The sequence below is a fragment of the Bos grunniens genome, chromosome 4 (genome assembly GCF_055505025.1).
Source record: "Bos grunniens cultivar Pamir isolate PY7600 chromosome 4, Bosgru_T2T1.0, whole genome shotgun sequence".
NCBI lineage: Eukaryota > Metazoa > Chordata > Mammalia > Artiodactyla > Bovidae > Bos > Bos grunniens.
In genome coordinates, this window is record NC_141168.1 from 86,483,194 (window position 1) to 86,502,689 (window position 19,496).

Consider the following 19,496-nt stretch of genomic DNA (forward strand, 5'->3'; position numbering starts at 1 on the left):
AACTCCCAGAGTTCGCCCAAACCCATGTCCATTGAGTCGGTGATGCCATCCAGCCATCTCATCTTCTGTCGTCCCCTTCTCCTCCTGCCCTCAATTAATGGAATTCAATAGAAAGAATATGACATTAATGTGTCCTACCATCAATTAGTAATGAATATGCTCTTTTTTTAATGTGTCTATATTATTTATGAATGGCTCCATTTTTATTTTAGGGAAGTTTTTGGTGGCCAGGGGAGTAGAGTAGGTGGGGAATTCATGCCAACAGCAGCTGGCAAGCGTGAATGAATGGAGCAATGGCCCAACATTTAACATATGCCTGAAGAAATATTATAAATTCTCTGTAGACATTTGAATTCTGGACTAATATCTTACCTCTGAGGTTTCCTGATTTGAAACCTATCTTCTCTTTACACTTTTCTATCTCCACGATTTCAACAAGCATGGACACACTGACAAAGGTGAATTAATGTAGAACTATCCCTGCAATTCAAAGAACAAACAACCCATTTGAAAGCATAAACTTAACTTGGTTTCATAAGAAAATGTTCCTATGATAAGTAGGCAGTGTGTAACATTCACAAGTAACAGCAAAGCAAGCCACACAGATCAGTGCCACTGCCTCAAGTTGACAGTACACACCAATGAGCTCACAGCCTCAGCACTTAGTTTATTAATTCTAACCCAGAAGTCCAGTATCTTTGAAAGGAAAACAACTTCAGGAATTTTTAATAACCAGACTGACTAGGTAAGCAGTTTTCACACTTAACCAGAGCATTTGCAGAGCACAGAGTATAACATCAATATATAGATACTTGGATACACATATACACATATCTTTGTATACATATACATATTTCCCTGGTGGCTCAGAGGTGAAAGTGTCTGTCTGCAATGCGGGAGACCTGGGTTCGATCCCTGGGTTGGGAAGATCCCCTGGAGAAGGAAATGGCAACCCACTCCAGTACTCTTGCCTGGAGAATCCCATGGACGGAGGAGCCTGGTGGGCTACAGTCCATGGGGTCACAAAGAGTCGGACATGACTGAGCAACTTCACTTCACTTCACATACATAAATGATATCTATCTATATATGTATAGATATCTCATATACATCAGGATCTGGTGTCACAAAAAAGCAAAAATGTAACAGAACTAACATGTAATGCATGCCATAAACATGAATATATTGCATTTGCATTTTATATGAAAGCCATTACAAAATTAAATAGTCCACAGCTTATAGGGGTTGCAAGCCTATGTACTAAATGCTGTTGCTGTTTTAGTCACTCAGTCATGTCCAACGCTTTGTGATCCCAAGGACTGTAGCCAACCAGGCTCCTCTGTGAGATTTTTCAGGCAAGAATACTGGAGTGGGTTGCCATTTCCTCCTCCAGGGAATCTTTCAGACCCAGGGATCAAACTCATGTCTCCTGCTTGGCAGGCAGATTCTTTACCATTGAGACACTTGCGAAGCCCCTAGTACCCAATAAGATAAAATAAAATACAAAGAAAAGTAATGACCACTGGATTCAAGATAGTACATACTTAAGAGAAACTCTGCTTATTCTTTTTTGCTTTGGATTCTGCTTTAGTTTATATTTGCATTCTTTTTTGTTTCGGGAGGATTGTGGTGGAGCAGTGATGAGGAAGAGGAAGTCAAAGGCATACTGTCATGAAGTAGAAAATCACACGGCACATCCAGAAACTGAACTGAGTTCAATTTTCACCTGAAAAGAGCTGAATTCTTTATTCTCTGACTACATTTTCGGTCACTCATCAAGTATTCTTTATCATTCATTCAACCACTGTTGACTGACTTCTTGCAATGTGCCCAGAGAATGAGATGGTTCCAAGGAACCTTTCCTTCTCTCAAAAGACTTAGAGAAAGAGAGAGAAAGAGGACAGTTATGTAAAAAATGAGGTTCCAGCGTGATAAGAACTACAGTAGAGGTGAGTGAGATTACAGCATACAGGAGACACAGCTAAGACTAGAGTCAGTGTCATGAAGGCCTCCTGGAGGATGTGACTATTAAGCTTCTTTTTGAAGACTGAGTTGGCCAAATAGAGAAGGAAAGTCAATATTCCAGGTGGATGAGGAGCTAGTGGGCCAAAGAGCAGAGAGTGCAATTTAATAGGAAGAGGACTTTGGTTTGAGGCAGAGTCAAACAAGAGATGAAGTGGAGAAAAAGAGATTGTTTGTACTTCTCATGCTGAGTGGTTTAATTCTTATGCACAAAGCATCAACGTATTAGAGGAGGTAGCATTTTCAGATTTGCACTTAAAAACCATTCTGGGTAGCAGTTTAGAAAAATGGATCATAAGGAGGGAAGCCTGATGTCAGGGAGACTCTGAAGTTACCTGAAGAAATATGGGACTTGAACTGATGATGGCCATGGAGACTTATGACAGCCAAGAGATTGAAGAAATATTCCTCTACTGTAAAGGAACTTTAATGACCAAGTAGCCAGAAATTGGTAGGGAGAGGAGAAGAAGGGGTCAATGACCCAAGTGCCTGTATAGTCTTGCCATCTCATTTACTGAGATGGAAAGTGTAGGAAGAAATAGTGATCTGGAGAAGGGAAAGGTAACAAATTTGCTTTGAGATATGTTGACATCACAGTGCCTGCCCATGGAACACACAAATGAAGATGGATGCCAGGGAATTATACAAACCAGTTGGAAGCTTAAAAGAAATGTCTACTGATTTGGGGACATCAGCCCACAGGGTATCACTGATTGCATGAAGTCTTCAATAGGTGTTGTGTGAGAGGTAGGTGGCCGGAGACTGAACACAGAGCACACAACCTCTTGCCTAAGAGAAGCCCAAAGAGATGGGAAGACAGCCAGGAGACATGATGTCACTGATACCAAAGGAGGGGATTGTGCAAAGGACCTGCTTGGTGCAGGCATGGTACCAGAGACTGTAGTGATTCACCTGAGAAGTAAAAGTCTCCTCTCTGAAGGAGGTCAAAAAGAAAGCATACACATATTAAATCATAATACAGGATAGAAAGTGACAGATACTGTTTAAAAAAAAAATTCAGATTAGTGCTCAGGAGCTCAGAGGAGGGAGCAGCCATTTCCATTTCAAATACAGAAGTGACACTACAGTGGCTGTTGTATGTAACACATGGTCATAGTTTTTTTATGGTATTTTTTTAGTTTATATGGTATTTTTCAGATCTTTACTAACCACTCCTTTTTTTTTCAGAAATCTTCTTTATCATAGCTGAAAATAATCTCTCCCTCCTTTGAAGACCTAAATACTGCATCTAAATTATGATATGTACCACATTCTCTTTGCAATGGATTTGCTGTTTTCTTATGTCTTTTACCAGATTGTAAAGCTCTCTGTGGCCCCAAACTCTGTCTTACTTTTCCTCGGGACCACTCTCCCCTTCCCCAGTGCCTGGACCAGCCCCCACAGGATGACAGTCTTGCTCTGTCACTCAGTCCTGGATTCAAAACCCATCGCAGCCACCTGTTCAGCTACTAGCTTCTTGACAATTCACAAATGATTAATGCCCACTAAGGCATAGTTTTCTCAACTGAAAGTAGAAATAAAATATTCCACGAAGGGCTATTGTGAGTATTAAGTATAATGATGTTTCTAAAACTACTCAGGAAATTATTTGGCACACAGTAAAGATTCAGTAATGGTTTGTTTTATTTCAATGTATGGTACATAACAAATAAATGCTTACAGAACTAACAAATACCTGAATGAATGATCGTGGCAACCAGTTTCCATTCCTAATAGATTTCTGATTCTTTTCAATTCTTGAAATGTTACAACCTATTATAGCTAGGCCTTCTCTACATCCAGAATATCCTTTTCCATCAAAATGTTGCTTCAGATTTCTAGAACTTTTGCCTCCAGCTACCCTCCTTCTCCTTAGCAGTATCAGAAATATACTGTGCAGTGGACCGATTTTGTTTAGCAAAATTTCTTACTAGTATGAAAACAGAAAATATGGTGTTAGTGCTTTTCATCACAGAATCAACTATGAATAATATTCGATTCTTCAAGAATTTGAGGTCTTTTAGATGTTGCTTATTATTTGTCTTCCTGTGCAAAAGACCTAAGCCAGGCAGCCAGGTTTTAAATCCCAGCTCTGCTTTCCAATGTTGTGTTAGTTTCTGCTCTACAACAAAACAAATCAGCTCTGTGTATACATGTATACTGTTCTTCGTGAGCACCCCTCCCTATCCCCAATCCCATCCTTCTAGGTCAGCACAAAGTACGGAACTGAGCTGGGTGCTGCACAGCAGCTTCCCACTAGCTGTCTAGGTTACACACGGTACTGTATGTATCTCAGTGCCACTCTTCCAATTCAGCCTGCCCTCACTTTCTAGTTTTGTGATGTTGGATAATGTATTAGTCATCTCTAGCCTCAGTTTTCTCATCTGTTAAATGGCAATAACCTACATCAGAGAGGTGCTATGAGGATTAACCAAGCATGTGTTTACAGCACTTACCACAAAGTAAATATAACGTAGATGTTACTATTTATTTCCTATGCATTCATGCAGACTTTGCTACTCAGTGTTTTCTATTCATGTTACAGATAGGTTCAATCTCTCATTATTTTAAACACCTCAATTGGCTTGTACGCACAGCATGTTTTCTAGCCTCAATTAATATACTGCAGAAAACAAAATAGAAAGTGGTTTAAGGTTTATTGAATGATCTGAAGATTTCTCCAAGTACTAATTAAAGCAGCAAAGACAGTTGGTATGACACATTGTTTCCTCAAAAGCGTTCTTAAATAAAGCTTGGAGAACATAATAAACATGTTTTTCTTGTTTTCTTGGTGTTATTTCATATTACCAGTAAAGATTATACAGCTCAGTTCTTAATCAGAAGTAAAATAAGACTATGGAGATAAAGTGTCATCGGTCAGAAAAAAGCAGAGCATGCCCTGGTGTCCTTTCAAGGGCCCCAAACAAACCTTGCTGTTCTCTGCCCTCGCCCTTCCCTCTGTCTGTGTCAGATAGATCTAGATACACAACCTACTGTGTCACCTGGGCTAGTTAATTATCCTAAGTCTTAGTTTCTTTATCTACAAAATTGAGAACAACTACTTCAAAGACTGCTGTGAGGATTAAATGAGAGAATACAGTTAAATCCCTGAGCACCATACCTGGCAAATAATGAATGCTTAATATACATAGCTTAAAAATAATAACCCTCAGTTTGAACAAAGAACAAGATAGATTAGCTATACCAGACTAACCCTCATACTATAAACAATTAAAATTCTGGACATAATATAAAGACACATGGATTGCAGTCCCTGAGGAGCAACTAAAGCAAGCAGCAAACTGAGAGGCTATAAACCTAAAGAAGAGCTGTACTTCCTGTGGCTGTTTTCCCTGTAGACTCTTACAGGCTGCACTGGCAGGGGATAAAGCTGAGTAGGGGAAAAGCTGAGGAGGGGAAGAAGGGACCTTGCTTCACGGAAGAAACCAAAGTTAGAGTGCAAGGCTGCCAGAGAGGCTGGAGGTTAAGGGGCAAAATCCAAGAAAGAAGAGAGTCCAGAAGGAGGGCCCAAAATACGGCTGCAAATTTTTCTCTAGTGGTACACAAGGAGAACTCCAAGAAACCCAACACAAAGCAACAGCTGGGGCAAAAGGGAGAGCAGATATTCTAGAAACGTCTCGTGCTGGAAAAACAGAAATTAGTCTCTTTAAGTCCCTCCAAATGGAGAGGCAGGGTTAATATATTAAAATTTGCCTTGTTGAACCCATAAAGCCTTCCCTAAAGTAGGGCAAAGGCAGGCATCTAAGAGACTGACCCAAAGGCAGTACATTTGACTGGCCAAAGAAAACTTGATGCTTAACTCAATGTCTGTGAAGTTCAGTGTTCATTCAAAACCAAGGCTTGCTAAAAACAGAAGAAAACCACCAGAAGCCAAAAGAAACATAAAAAAATTGAAATAGATGTCCTGGTGTTTCAGATATTAAAGTTATCTGAAGGGGATTTTAAAATAGTCATGCTTAATATGTTAATAATAAATAAAGAGATGGACAGACGATTTCAGCAGAAATCTAAAATCCCTAAGGCTCAAGCTGAAATTTCACAACTGAAGATATAAAAATTGAAATCAAGAATTTAATTGATGGGTTCAGTAACATATTAGAGATAGCACAGTAGATAATTTAGTGAACTAAATACATGACAAGAAAAAGTGCTCAAATTAATGCCTATAAAATAAAAAAGGATAGAAAACATAAGGAAAAATAAGAATAACAAAGGATTCAATGAAAAGGTCTGGCATACATGTCATCTGAGCATTTGAAGTAGAAGAGACAGAATAATAAAACTTAAACACCTGAAAAATTTTTCCCAGGAATTTTCCAAAATTAATGTAAAGTGTCTAACTGTACATTTAAGATTCAACAATTGTACAAGCAGTCAGTAGGACAAATGTGAATAAAGCCATACTTAGGCACATTGTAGTTAACACTATTAAAAATGAAGGCAACGAGAACATGAGAAAAGTACAAGACAAAAACTAACACTGACATCTGACTCTGCCACAGGAAAATGCAGAAATCAAACAGCAATGGACTGACATTTAAACTGCTGAAAGAAATGTATTGCCTAGAATTCTGCACCTCTCAAAATTATTTTTCAAAAAATGAAAACAAAATAAAACTATTTTTAGAATATTAAAAACTGAAAGGTGTTTTGCAGGCAGATCTGCATTACAAAATACTGACAGGACTTTTGAGACTGAAGGAAAATGATCTCAGAGAAACATATAATGTCAGGAGGCAGTGCAAAAAAAGGATTTATGGGTTAAAAAAAATAGTGCATATTGACTATTAAAAATATATACAATTCACACTTGAACAACAAGGTCTGAACTGTTGAAGTCTACTTATCAGTAGATTTTTTTCAGTAAATAAATAACTACAATACTATGTGATTAGGTGTTGGTTGAAATCTCAGAACGTAGATATGGAGGGCAGAGCATAAAGTTATCCCTGGATTTTTCAAGTGCACAGGGGGTTGGCACCCCTAACCCACACGTTGTTCAAGAGTCAACTGTGTATTTTGTCAGTTTGAGGAACTGACAAAATATAGATGTAACATGTTCAAGCAGTAGTAAAAGTATACTGTAGTCAGTAATGGAAACACTCAAAAGAGCACTAAAAGAATGCAAAAGTTAAACTCTTAAAGGAATTATAAAATGGATTAATAATGAAGAATGATAAACTGATGAATATAAGTGAAGCCAAAAAAGGAGGGAGAAAAGGACCAGTAGTACAAACAGTGTGGAAAACGAAACAGTCACTTAAAGGAGTCAAGTCAGTGGTTATAGTTAATGTAAATGGACTCAACTTTTCAATTAAAATACAAAATTTGTCACACTAAATAAAAAGCAAAATGGAGGCATATCCTCTTTATAACAGAAACTTTAAATGAATGGACATATTGTAAAGTAAAAGCACGAAAGTATGAAAATAGGTATACCATGTAAATATTAAACAAAAGAAAAATGATATGGCTATATTAATATTGGACATAGATCTCAACTAGAATAATAAGATATAAAGATGTACTTTTCAATGTAATAAAAGGGTCAAGTCCATAGGAAACTATAAATTTTAAAGTACATAAACTATAAAGTTATAAATTTGTAAATACACAATAGCATAAATTTCAAAGTACATAAGGCAAAAGCTGACAAAACTAAAGAACATACAAATCCACAATCATAGAGGTAACTTCAATACATTATTTCAGTCACTAATAAGAAAGCAGACAAAGGAATCAATTCAACATAGAGAAGTTAAGAACATTATTAACTAACTTGACCTAATCTGGTTTATAGAACACTACACCCAACAAATGTAGAATGAATATATATATATATTTATATATACATATATGTGTATGTATAAAGACACATACAATATATAATATAATATATACTATATATAATAACTTATTTAAAGACAGACTTTTTTGATTAAAATGAGGATCTTGTCTTTATGTTCACAAAGTGTTAAGAAATAGAAAGCTATAAGTCAGTCTTTCCAAGAATCTGGTGTCCCAAGATACAGTGTTGAACAATTAATTCTGTTTGTATTTATTCAAAACCTTGAATTCTTAGAATTTAATTCTGAATCAGCTCTATTATCTTCATCCCAACAGGCATACATTTCAGCTACAATATACAGAAAGTTACCACTAAGCTTCTGAGATTTTAAAAAAAGAGGTGGGAGGAGAACCAATAAATAGATAATTCATTTATTCTAAAATTAGTCCCATTTCAGACAAATGCCATCCTATTATAAGACTGAATAAACTAATGAAACATAGCAGAAAAATTAATTACAAATAGTAAGAGCCCAGGGATAAATTTATAATGGAAAAAGGAATGTTATTTCTTCTTTTTTCCTCAGGAAAGTTGTTGCTTGCCACATAACTTTGACTTTGAAAGTTTTGAAGCAAAATAACTCTTCTGGGGTACCATAAAGTTAATATTTTACACTTATTTAGAGAAAAAGTTTCTGACAAATATTTTTGCATTGTACAAATAAAATCTGAAGAAGTTATAAGATACTAGCCAAAAAGAGTCAATGAATAGTGACAAGATATAACTTTTGAAATAAAAGCTTCTGATTTGTAAAAATTAGCAGTGAAAATTCACCCACAAACAGGTCTCTAGATGGGTCTTATAATAGATATTAGAAAATCTGAAACAAATTTATTTAGCTTTTTATAAGAAATCCATCACTAACCTATTTTTTTTAATAAAAGCCATTATATGTTTGCTCATAAATAATTTTTTAAACATCTCCTCAGACTTATACCTTGCAAATTCATCACACATTCATTTAAAAATTATCCATGAAGTATATTCCATGTTCTAGGATTAAGCCAGGTGCTGTAGTTAAAAATAGTGAGTCAGAAGGACTTTATTATGAGTAAAGTGAATAAAAATGACAGTAAATTATGGAAGTACACCAAAGGAGAAACAAGTTTGTGAAACGTAAGCTAACAACATCAGGCAAGAGACCTGTTTTAGATGGAGGGTCACAGGAGCCCTCACCAGTGTATTAACGTTTGAAGGAAGAGTGTCCCAGGCAGAGAGGATCAGGCCTCACTGGAGTCAGGAAAGAAACTAGAGAGGCAAGAGAACTCCCTGGAGCTATGGAGGTCCAGTGGTTAGGACTCGGAGCTCTCACTGCAAGGGTCCAGTTTCAGTCCCTGGCTGGGGAACTAAGATGCCACAAGGCACTGCCAAAAAAATAATAATAATAATAATTAGAGAATCAAGGAACTGAAAGTCCATGGGACATGGAGTGAGGGGAAGAGCAGACTGGAGTGAGTCATCATTCAGAAAATTAAAGTAGACAGATTCAAAATATAGATTTTTGTGGGTAGATTCACCATTCTTGCTGATTTACTACAAACAGGGGGTAAGGGACAGGCCGAAAACAAGGATAAACTCATAAATGTTTGCCTTGGGCAACCAGGTAGATAGTGGCACCACGTACTGGCATAGGAAGGCTGGATGTTGGGAAAGGACAACTTTGCAGAGTGGGGATCAAGAGCCTTATGGTGAATATGAAAAATTTTCCTAAAAATTATTGCACTTAAGAACAAGAAGGCTTGGGTGAGAAGCTTAAAGAGTGGAATTTGCATATATAAAAGGAGAAGTCATTCTGAGGATTTCAGAAGACTTGACCTTGTTCCTTCCCGTAGATGTATACTATGCCCTTTTGTGAAACAGACGCTTTGGTCAAATACCTCAACATTTTGAAAGAATTAGGAAATGGTGTTAAACTCTTCCAGGAATGGAATCCACCTTGGGACTTCCCTAGTGGCTCTTACAGTAAAGAATACACCTGCCATGCAGAAGACCTGGGTTTGATCCCTGGGTCAGGAAGATCACCTGGAAAAAGGAACGGCAACCCACTCCAGGATTCTTGCTGGAGAATCCCATGGACAGAGGAGCCTGGTGGGCTGCAGTCCATGCAGTGGCCAAGAGTTGGGCATGACTGAGCGACTAACACTTTCACACTTTAGAGAAGAGATTAAACACTAAGGAAAAGGATGAAAACAAGGCTGTAGGATCGTACCTGAAATATCTGTACCATATTTATTTAAATGTATAAAGTATGTGGGCAGGACACACTCATTCAAACAACTATATCTGTAAGTCCACTTCATTTGCATACCAGCATGTATTTTAAAGGGGATTTTCCTCTTTCCTTATGGCAAAAGGGAAAAATTGCCTTCTACGAAATTCTAAGATTTTGAAGTTATTATAAAGATGAAACTTCTCAGGGAAAGCAGTTTTGACCTGCATGATTCCCTGCAGTATTCCTAGAATATTAGATGGTTACTGCCTTTTCTTGTCCTTAAAACCTCAAGTATTTTACTATTCTCATTTCCTTTCCCATCTGAGAGCTCTGAAACTAAAGCTGGGAAAGGAATGAACATCAAAAAAAATCCTTTATTCTCAAAAATTGATCAGCTAGAGGAAAGGAAGAAAGTAAAATGCTAAGTCAAAAACCATCCTAACATGTAAGGTGCCTTTCTTAAGTGCAAAAATTCCTGTCATTTTCCTGGATTATGTGTATATTTTAAATAGTGTTTCACACTGGGGTTTATTATGTGAGTTTTGTTTGTTTCTATATCCATTTTGCCAAGTTTCTTAATGTGTAATTTTCATGAATCTAAGTAGCAGTTATTTATATCTTCTACTATAATAAACTACTGATTCATATAATATTAACTATTACATTAATTGAGTGTGTATACTATAGACTGGAACACTGTTCAACAGTATTTCATATACTGTTTTCTTTAATTCTTATAGCTACCCAATGAAGTAGGCATTATTAATCATTTCACTTTATAGACACAGATAAACAGCTATTAAATCACTTGATCAAGATTAAATTATGCATCTAATAAACAGCTAGTTCCTTATTCACCATACTTACTGCTGTTCAATTAGACTTTGGACATAATGTATTTAGAACACTAAATATATTTTTAACACTGGCCTACAAAAAAGATAGTAAGATGAATCTATTATGTAAATCATTATTCTAAATCGTATGTGGCCAAATTGAATTGTCTTTTTTATGTTCTACTGATTAAGATCATAAAGCATTCTCCCAATTGAGAAAAGTTTCTCTCATCCATATATACGGTATATATATTCATCAAATTATTGAGAACACACTATGTATTAGAGGCACTTAGCATATTTCAATAAATAAAAGAGACAAAGCTCCCTACCTTCTGGCAGCTTACATTCTAATGGAGGAAGATGCATAATAAACATATAACCTAGCTTAACAGAAAATTAAAATATGGTGACAAGTGCCTTGGAAACAGAAAAAACAAAATGTCAGCAGAAAGTCATCAGTACTGCTATGGCACAGGGTCTGGTAGAGGGGGTTGCAATTTAAACAGGGTGGTCAGGATCAGCCTCACTGAGATACTCAAGAACAATTACCAGCAAGAACTTTATTCTTGCTCATTGTTCTCCAAATAATAATACATAACAATAATCTGACTGCAGTGTTTCTGTTTTTAATGCTACTAATTATCTTTTTGGACTTTGGCCACCTCATGCGAAGAGTTGACTCATTGGAAAAGACTGATGCTGGAAGGGACTGGGGGCAGGAGGAGAAGGGGACAGAAGATGAGATGGCTGGATGGCATCACCAACTCGATGGATGTGAGTCTAGGTGAGCTCTGGGAGTTGGTGATGGACAGGGAGGCCTAGCGTGCTGCGATTCATAGGGTCACAAAGAGTTGGACACAACTGAGCGACTGATATGCAGATGACACCACCCTTATGGCAGTGAAGGAACTAAAGTGAAGAGGAACTAAAAAGCCTCTTGATGAAAGTGAAAGTGGAGAGTGAAAAAGTTGGCTTAAACCTCAACATTCAGAAAACGAAGATCATGGCATCCACTCTAACCACTTCATGGGAAATAGATGGGGAAACAGTGGAAACAGTGTCAGACTTTATTTTTCTGGGCTCCAAAATCACTGCGGATGGTGACTGCAGCCATGAAATTAAAAGACGCTTACTCCTTGGAAGGAAAGTTATGACCAACCTAGATAGCATGTTCAAAAGCAGAGACATTACTTTGCCAACAAAAGTTCGTCTAGTCAAGGCTATGGTTTTTCCTGTGGTCATGTATGGATGTGAGAGTTGGACTGTGAAGAAGGCTGAGCGCCGAAGAATTGATGCTTTTGAACTGTGGTGTTGGAGAAGACTCTTGAGAGTCCCTTGGACTGCAAGGAGATCCAACCAGTCCACTCTGAAGGAGATCAGCCCTGGGATTTCTTTGGAAGGAATGATGCTAAAGCTGGAGCTCCAGTACTTTGGCCACCTCATGCGAAGAGTTGACTCATTGGAAAAGACTCTGATGCTGGGAGGGATTGGGGGCAGGAGGAGAAGGGGATGACAGAGGATGAGATAGCTGGATGGCATCACTGACTCGATGGACATGAGTCTCAGTGAACTTCGGGAGTTGGTGATGGACAGGGAGGCCTGGCGTGCTGCAATTCATGGGGTCGCAAAGAGTCGGACACGACTGAGTGACTGATCTGATCTGATCTGAGAGACTGAACCAAACTGAACTGAATTATCTTATTGAATAAATCCAACACATATAGAATTAGGACAGAAACTGTCATCTCATAAAGGAAATAAGGCTCTGTATGTGTGCAACCCCATAGATGGCAGCCCGCCAGGCTCCGCAGTCCCTGAGATTCTTCAGGCAAGAACACTGGAGTGGGTTGCCATTTCCTTCTCCAATGCATGAAAGTGAAAAGTGAAAATGAAGTCACTCAGTCGTGTCTGACTCTTCGCGACCGCATGGACTGTAGCCCACCAGGCTTCTCCGTCCATGGGATTTTCCAGGCAAGAGCACTGGAGTGGGGTGACATTGCCTTCTCCGATGATTAAGGAACTGATGCTTTCTTTTTAAAGCAATTTATTGTCAGTTGAGTAATGCGTTGTAACATCAGAGAGTAAAACAATCTTAAAGTCAGAGCTTTAGTTCTTTTTTTTTTTTTTTTTTTTTTGAGCTTTAGTTCTTGAAACGCTTGAATCTGAACTTTCTAATTTAGCGGAATGGGAGTATTTTTACCAATTTCATGGAAAATTCTGCCAAATATTGTATGTGTATATACACCTGCACACATATTTAAACATCAGATGGATAGAATAAATGTGTTAACTATGTAAAACATATATGTAATTATGAATGTTTGTTAAATACTGATTTGCCTGATTATTGCACAGAGACATTGACTTTAGCACCTAAGGAAATTTGCCAAAGACTCACAGATCATGTATCAAATTACCATATCTTATACGGATCTCTTAATTTTCTCTGAAAATGCTGCTCTTCCTCTACTGCCATTTCCCAGTCCCCCAAACAAACAAATAGATCCTTCTATTTATCACACCCCTCACCTGTTTGGCATGTCTTGTTTCTTCCTCCAAGCCAAATGTAAGGTACAATCACGCACTTCCCACCTTCCTCACCACCACTCAGCACCATCCTCCTTACCTACCTTTCCACTTCCCATCTGACAACTCTCCCGGACACCTTCACACTCACTCATTCTCCATCCAGCTGGCAACATGAGCTCTATGTCAAAGTACCTCATTTTCACAAAGCTAAAACTGTAACTCTCGTATAAATGTAGAATCAATATGCATCAAAAATTCTGAATCTATTAATGACACAACCAGGATTTTGAAGCTGGATCACAAGATAGTTGGAGAAACATGGTATACAGGACAAGCATATTGAAATATGCTTGCTGATTTAGAGACAAAACTGGCTAACGTCCTACAGGCAACGAAACTATCACCTATGGAGTCTTCTTCTCTACCTGTCAAAAATCCTTTGCATCTCTAACAGACAAAAATCTCCAAGTCCACACATAATGCCGTAGAATCGGGGCTCTAAAGTAGAAAGAATGTCAAATGAAGATATTCCCTTAGAGAATTAAATAATCCTTCGAAGGGCCTCCTGGACATTGTTCCCATTTGATAATCAAAGCATACATAGCCATCTTTTGGCCTTATTTCCAGGTCTGTGATAGTTTTTCTTAACAAGCACAAATAAGATTCTATTCTTCTCTATTTTAAAACTTTTCTTTCTAGAATGAAATAAAAATTGCCTACCATGGACCACAGAGTCTACACAAGCTGTTCCTTTGCATCTTCTCTACCATCCTCCTGTGATCCCGCCACACTGATCTTGCTGTTCATCAAACATGCCTCCTTCCGCCCTTTACTATTCCTTTTCTCTCTGCCTACTGCTCTCCCACCAGATTCAGCAAGGACTTCCAGTTTGCATCATTCAAGCCTCTGCTCAAAGGCCCACATGCACATGCACACACACTTGTGTACACACACACACACATAACACACACACACATAACACACACACACACACAACACACACACACCTGCCACATCTTTCCATCCCATTGCTTTTTATTTTCCTTCAGAGAACTCACCATGGTATGATGTGATAGTATTATGTTTCTAGTTGTCTATTGTCAGTATTCATTTTTAGAATATTAAGGAATTTTTGCCTCTTTTATTCTTCACTATCTCTCTAGTACTTTGAATAGTGCCCAGTACATAATATACACTCAATATCTTTTTATTTTATGACTGAAGTCACACAGACACTATATAGCACTGTCTCAAAAAGAAAATGTTGCTCGCTTAAAACACTGTTTCTTATTTCATAAAAGACAAAACATTAAAAAGTAATTCCAGAAAGCAACAGTAAAATAATGCCACATCTGGGATCAGGAGCAGGGAAGGGCACACTGGGTCAGAACATGAAGCCTGGACAGATGCACCATGAAATGGCAGAAAGTCCAGGCAGCCCTGAGAGGCTGAGAATATGAGAAAATCCAGATAGGTGGACTTTTGTCATCAGAAAGAACTGTCTGGTAATTGATTGGTGATGAGTATCACAAGGAGTGGACACGGATTCAGGACAATTTTGGGGGGCAGACCACTATCATTCATTGAGAACTTGCTCTGTATGAGGCACTGTAGCAGGCACTTTGGCTGTTATCTCACTTAATCTTCATCAAAACCCTTTGAGGTGAGCAGCATAATGAAAGTGGAAGTGTTAGTCACATCAACTCTTTGTGACCCCATGGGCTCTACCCCACCAGATTCCTCTGCCCGTGGAGATTCTCCAGGCAAGAATACTGGAGTAGGTAGCCATTCCCTTTTCCAGGCGATCTTCCCAACCCACAGACTGAACCCAGGTCTCCTGCACTGCAGACAGATTCTTTACAGTCTGAGCCACCAGGGAAGGCTGAACAGTACAATATCTATTTTTACATTTAAAAAACCAAGGTTCCAGGAAGTAGAAGTTGTATATGACTAGGAAGCGGCCAGCATGCATTAGGACATGTATTCATTCTTCTGTTGATAGACATTTAGGTTGCTGCCATAGCCAAGATATAGCTTGACCACAATGAAAATAAGAGCTCAGCAACAAAAAACAATGCATGATGTTAGGGCAGAACTTTCTTGGGATTAATATGAGTTTGCTGCTGCTGCTGCTAAGTTGCTTCAGTCGTGTCCAACTCTGTGCGACCCCACAGATGGCAGCCCACCAGGCTCCTCCGTCCCTGGGATTCTCCAGGCAAGAACACTGGAGTGGGTTGCCATTTCCTCCTCCAATACGCATTTAAAATTCCTGAAATCCCTCACAACCATAGCCAAGAACTGTCCCTAGAGTATCTTGTGGCATGACCCCATTGGTAGCAGAAAAATGATCACAGACAAAGGGCCTGGAAAGAGAATTAGACTGCTATAAAAAGTCAGTTCATTGCAATGACTATTTTTTGTGCACCTCTATTTTATAGGATGTCCCAGACCAGGCATCACCAATAAAAACTATCTCCTCCAAGTCTTTTAACTACAGCTGAGCTTTGAACCTGAAGAACATATCATTTAATAACCACATTGCCTATTTTCAAGTCATTACACTGGAAAGGAAAGATAATCTCCCTTTCACTACAGCTCCACTGTTTCACATAGGTAGTTCTGTATTAAGTTCATCAATCACTTCCACACTACGAATTCCAAAGGTTTTCATTAACACTCAGTCATAGAAGACAACCAAATGATAATAAAAGTTATTAAACCAATATGGAATGTGGAGGGGAGAAGTTAGCTCTTAATTTGGATTGACATGAGTTATTTTCCTCCTAGAAGTATACAGTTTTGCAAATAAGAATGGGATTCTCTGTAATAACAACTACCCAAATAATTCTCTCAGAAATAAAGTATAAACATATGCTTGAAAATCAGTCCGCCTGTACAAAATTCTCTATTTTTGTACCAACTTCAAAAATCACAGAGAGAAACAACAGTGAGCCTAGTTTTGCCTTCCCTCGTGTGTTTAAAAGGGAAAAAAAGGCAATGCATGAAATGGAAGAATTATATAAAAAGTATTAAATGCTGATGCAGGATACATTTACTTTTAAATATTTGATTTAATTTAATGAGTAACTTTTTATTTGGTTATGAAACTTAGGTCATTCTTCAGGTTCTGCTGTTTTCCTGAGGAAAACTAATCCCAAAACAGTGCTTCTTGTTTGCTGAGCTGAACAATGACTGGTCGTCTATGAATTGGTGAGGAAATAACTGGTGTCTTCACTTCCTCACACATTATGTTTGTTCACAGGCTTCTTTGATGTTAATTCTCTTCACAGCACTTATGTTGGTAATGAAAGAATATCAAGGGTCCCCTTTCATGGCTACAAAGTTAATTACTGCAATCAGAGAGCATTTGCAACAGTGGTTTGTACCAGCGCTTATCAAGTCCTTAAAAGTATTCATTTGCTTGATTCCTGGACAAATCACCTCAAATAGAGCAGTCCATAAATGTACTTCAATTACCTTGCAGATTTATTTATCCCTTTTTCCCCCAACTGAAGTTCACAGAACTGTAGATAAGAAAGACAATGAACTTGGTGGTGGATTAAAAATAGAGAAGTTGTCATGGAAATGAACTCTTTCCTTTCTCCTATAAATAGATGAAAGATTTTGGAAAGGTGTTCATTATAAAGAGAATATAATTTGATAACTAGACAAGCAGATTTTGTTTCACTTGTGAAAATTAAAATTACGTAAGGCCTAGAATTAAAATCTTTCTATTCTTTTCAGTTCTGAATATATTTCTTAGGCTTAATATGGTAACACCACCCTACATTCTGAAAACGGTACAAAGGACCAGCAGCATAAGACCAGACTCTGCCCTCAAGCAGCACAATTTTTACAAGTAAAAACAGTAAATGACGTATGATTCCTAGATAGAACTGCAGTAAATATAATAAAATCATGATTTTTTTTGCACATAAAAAATTAATTTAGAGAAAAGTCCCCATATAGGTCATTAGATAAACACACCTAGATTCTAGCCAGGTTCTTGCGGATGTAGCAACTCACTCTGCAGCAGATGAACTGAGTCATTCATTCCATGAAGGCAACATGTTAAAGCGGGGAAAGTTGAGCTCTGACTTCAAATGATATACCTGCTCTCACCCGTCCTTCACCCACTTTGATACTTGTAAGCAAGTCACTTAGGGCTTCTAAACTTCAGTTTCTCATCAGAAATAATGCCCAGCTCAAATAACTCTAGAAGGAATTAGGGAAATAATACAGATAATGTGAGAACTTTATTAGTGTTCAAAAAAGATAGTCCTCTCTCCCCAGAGCACACCATATCTGCATCCAAGGCAGGGACTATAAAGAGAACCGGGGCACTTTTTCAAGTTGGAGAAAAGCAACAATGACAGTCATAAGAGAAAACTGATACCACCCATAATGAATAAGGCTTTCCATGCAAAAATAGAAAAGTAAACACTACTTTAACTTCCACTTACACGGAGCAAACAGATCTATTGGAGTAAGAGTTTGCTCTGCTGTCAGTCAAAGCTGATTAACTAATTCTGTCTATATACACTTGCTGCTCTTCTGCTTGAAGTGCAAGTTACTTCTTGATCCTCTTTTGCTTCTTTGCACCTAAGTGCTCGGTCCGTCTGAGGTAGGCTGAATAATAGCCTACCCTCCCATACACACACACACACACACACACATGCGCACACACACAGATGTCCACAGCTTAAACCCTGGAAGCTGTGAATGGTACTATACATGGCAAGAGGAACTTTGCAGATGTGATTAAGAATCTATGATGAGGATATTATCCTAGATTATTCAGGTAGATCCAATGCAATTACAAGGTCCTTCTAAGAAGAACGCAGGAAGATCACAGGGAGGGGAAACCCATGTGACAACCGTAACAGAGGTGGACTGGTGAGGCCACAAACCAAGGGATGCCTCTAAAAGCTGAAAGGGACAGAGAACAGACTTTCCTGTAGAACCTCCAGGAAAGAACCCTGCCAACATCTTGCTTTTAGCCCCATAACAATCATTTCAAATTTCTGACTTCCTGAACTGTATATTTGCAGCCACCAACTATGTGGTCATCTGTTACAGTGGCAACTAAGAAACCAATACACCACCAGTGAATCTCTACACTGTTGACAGCTCATCTGTTTTATAAAGTTGAAGTGCATCCCTTGCTTTTGGTTCTTCTGCATTAATAATGATAACAACAACAGCAGCAGATGGCATTTGTAGAACTCCTGAATTGTGCTAGACACTGAGTTAGACATCTTACCTACACTGTGCTACACAGGAACTTCTATGAAACCATTTCACATATGACACATTGAAGATCAGGATTCCAGTTCAGCACGATCTCCTGCCAAAGCCCGTCATTTTAACCACTATGACATTCTGAATCTCTTCCCTCTATTCCATCGTCTCTCCCTTCCTCTTAGATCCCCATCCCACAGGCAGAAATCACTGGAAAGATGCCTATTTCTTATATGTCTCCAAAGGCAGGTTTTTAAAGAAGGAAGACCTTGACCTATAACTGTGTGTAAACAGTGATGCTACTCTAAGGAAATATACACCTAGGGAAGCTCCAATACTTTGGCCACCTGCTGCAAAGGGCCGACTCATTGGAAAAGACCCTGAGGCTAGGAAAGAAGCATTGAGGGCAGGAAGAGAAATGGGTGACAGAGGATGAGATGGTTGAACAGGATCACCGACTCAATGAATGGACATGAGTTGGGGTGCACTCCAGGAGAGAGTAAAGGACAGGGAAGCCTGGGCGGTGCTGCAGTCCATGCAGTCACAAAGAATCGGATATGACTTAGCAATTGAACACCACCACCTAGAAAAAGAGAAAGAAGGGAGGAAAGTAGAGAAACAGATAGGGAGTGAAGAGAAGAGGAAATTTTTGAAACTCTATCCCCAAATAAATGTCACTGTTTACTCATATGCAGGGTTTAAGTTAAGAATATCATGAATAGGTAAAGAGAAGTAAGGATATACATAGTGAAGGATTAAGCATAAACCAAAAAAAAAAAAAAAA

The 19,496-nt window shown here is 38.3% G+C and overlaps 2 protein-coding genes across 51 annotated transcripts in view; one reads left to right on the top strand and one right to left on the bottom strand.

Moving 5' to 3' along the window:
- Positions 1-19,496, bottom strand: part of LOC147374462 (uncharacterized) — a 441,112-nt gene that overhangs the window by 369,182 nt on the left and 52,434 nt on the right. For 28 of the 50 annotated variants that reach the window (XM_086397196.1, XM_086397198.1, XM_086397197.1 and 25 more), the window contains one exon: positions 373-480. The exons of the other annotated variants lie outside the window; for them this stretch is intronic. In XM_086397196.1, coding sequence (XP_086253322.1) covers positions 373-442 — 70 coding nt within the window. In that variant the 5' untranslated portion in view covers positions 443-480. The remainder of the gene's footprint in view (positions 1-372; positions 481-19,496) is intronic. 50 annotated transcript variants of the gene reach the window in all.
- The window catches only part of GRM3 (glutamate metabotropic receptor 3), a 246,328-nt gene that overhangs the window by 45,312 nt on the left and 181,520 nt on the right, over positions 1-19,496 (top strand). The window lies entirely within an intron of this gene.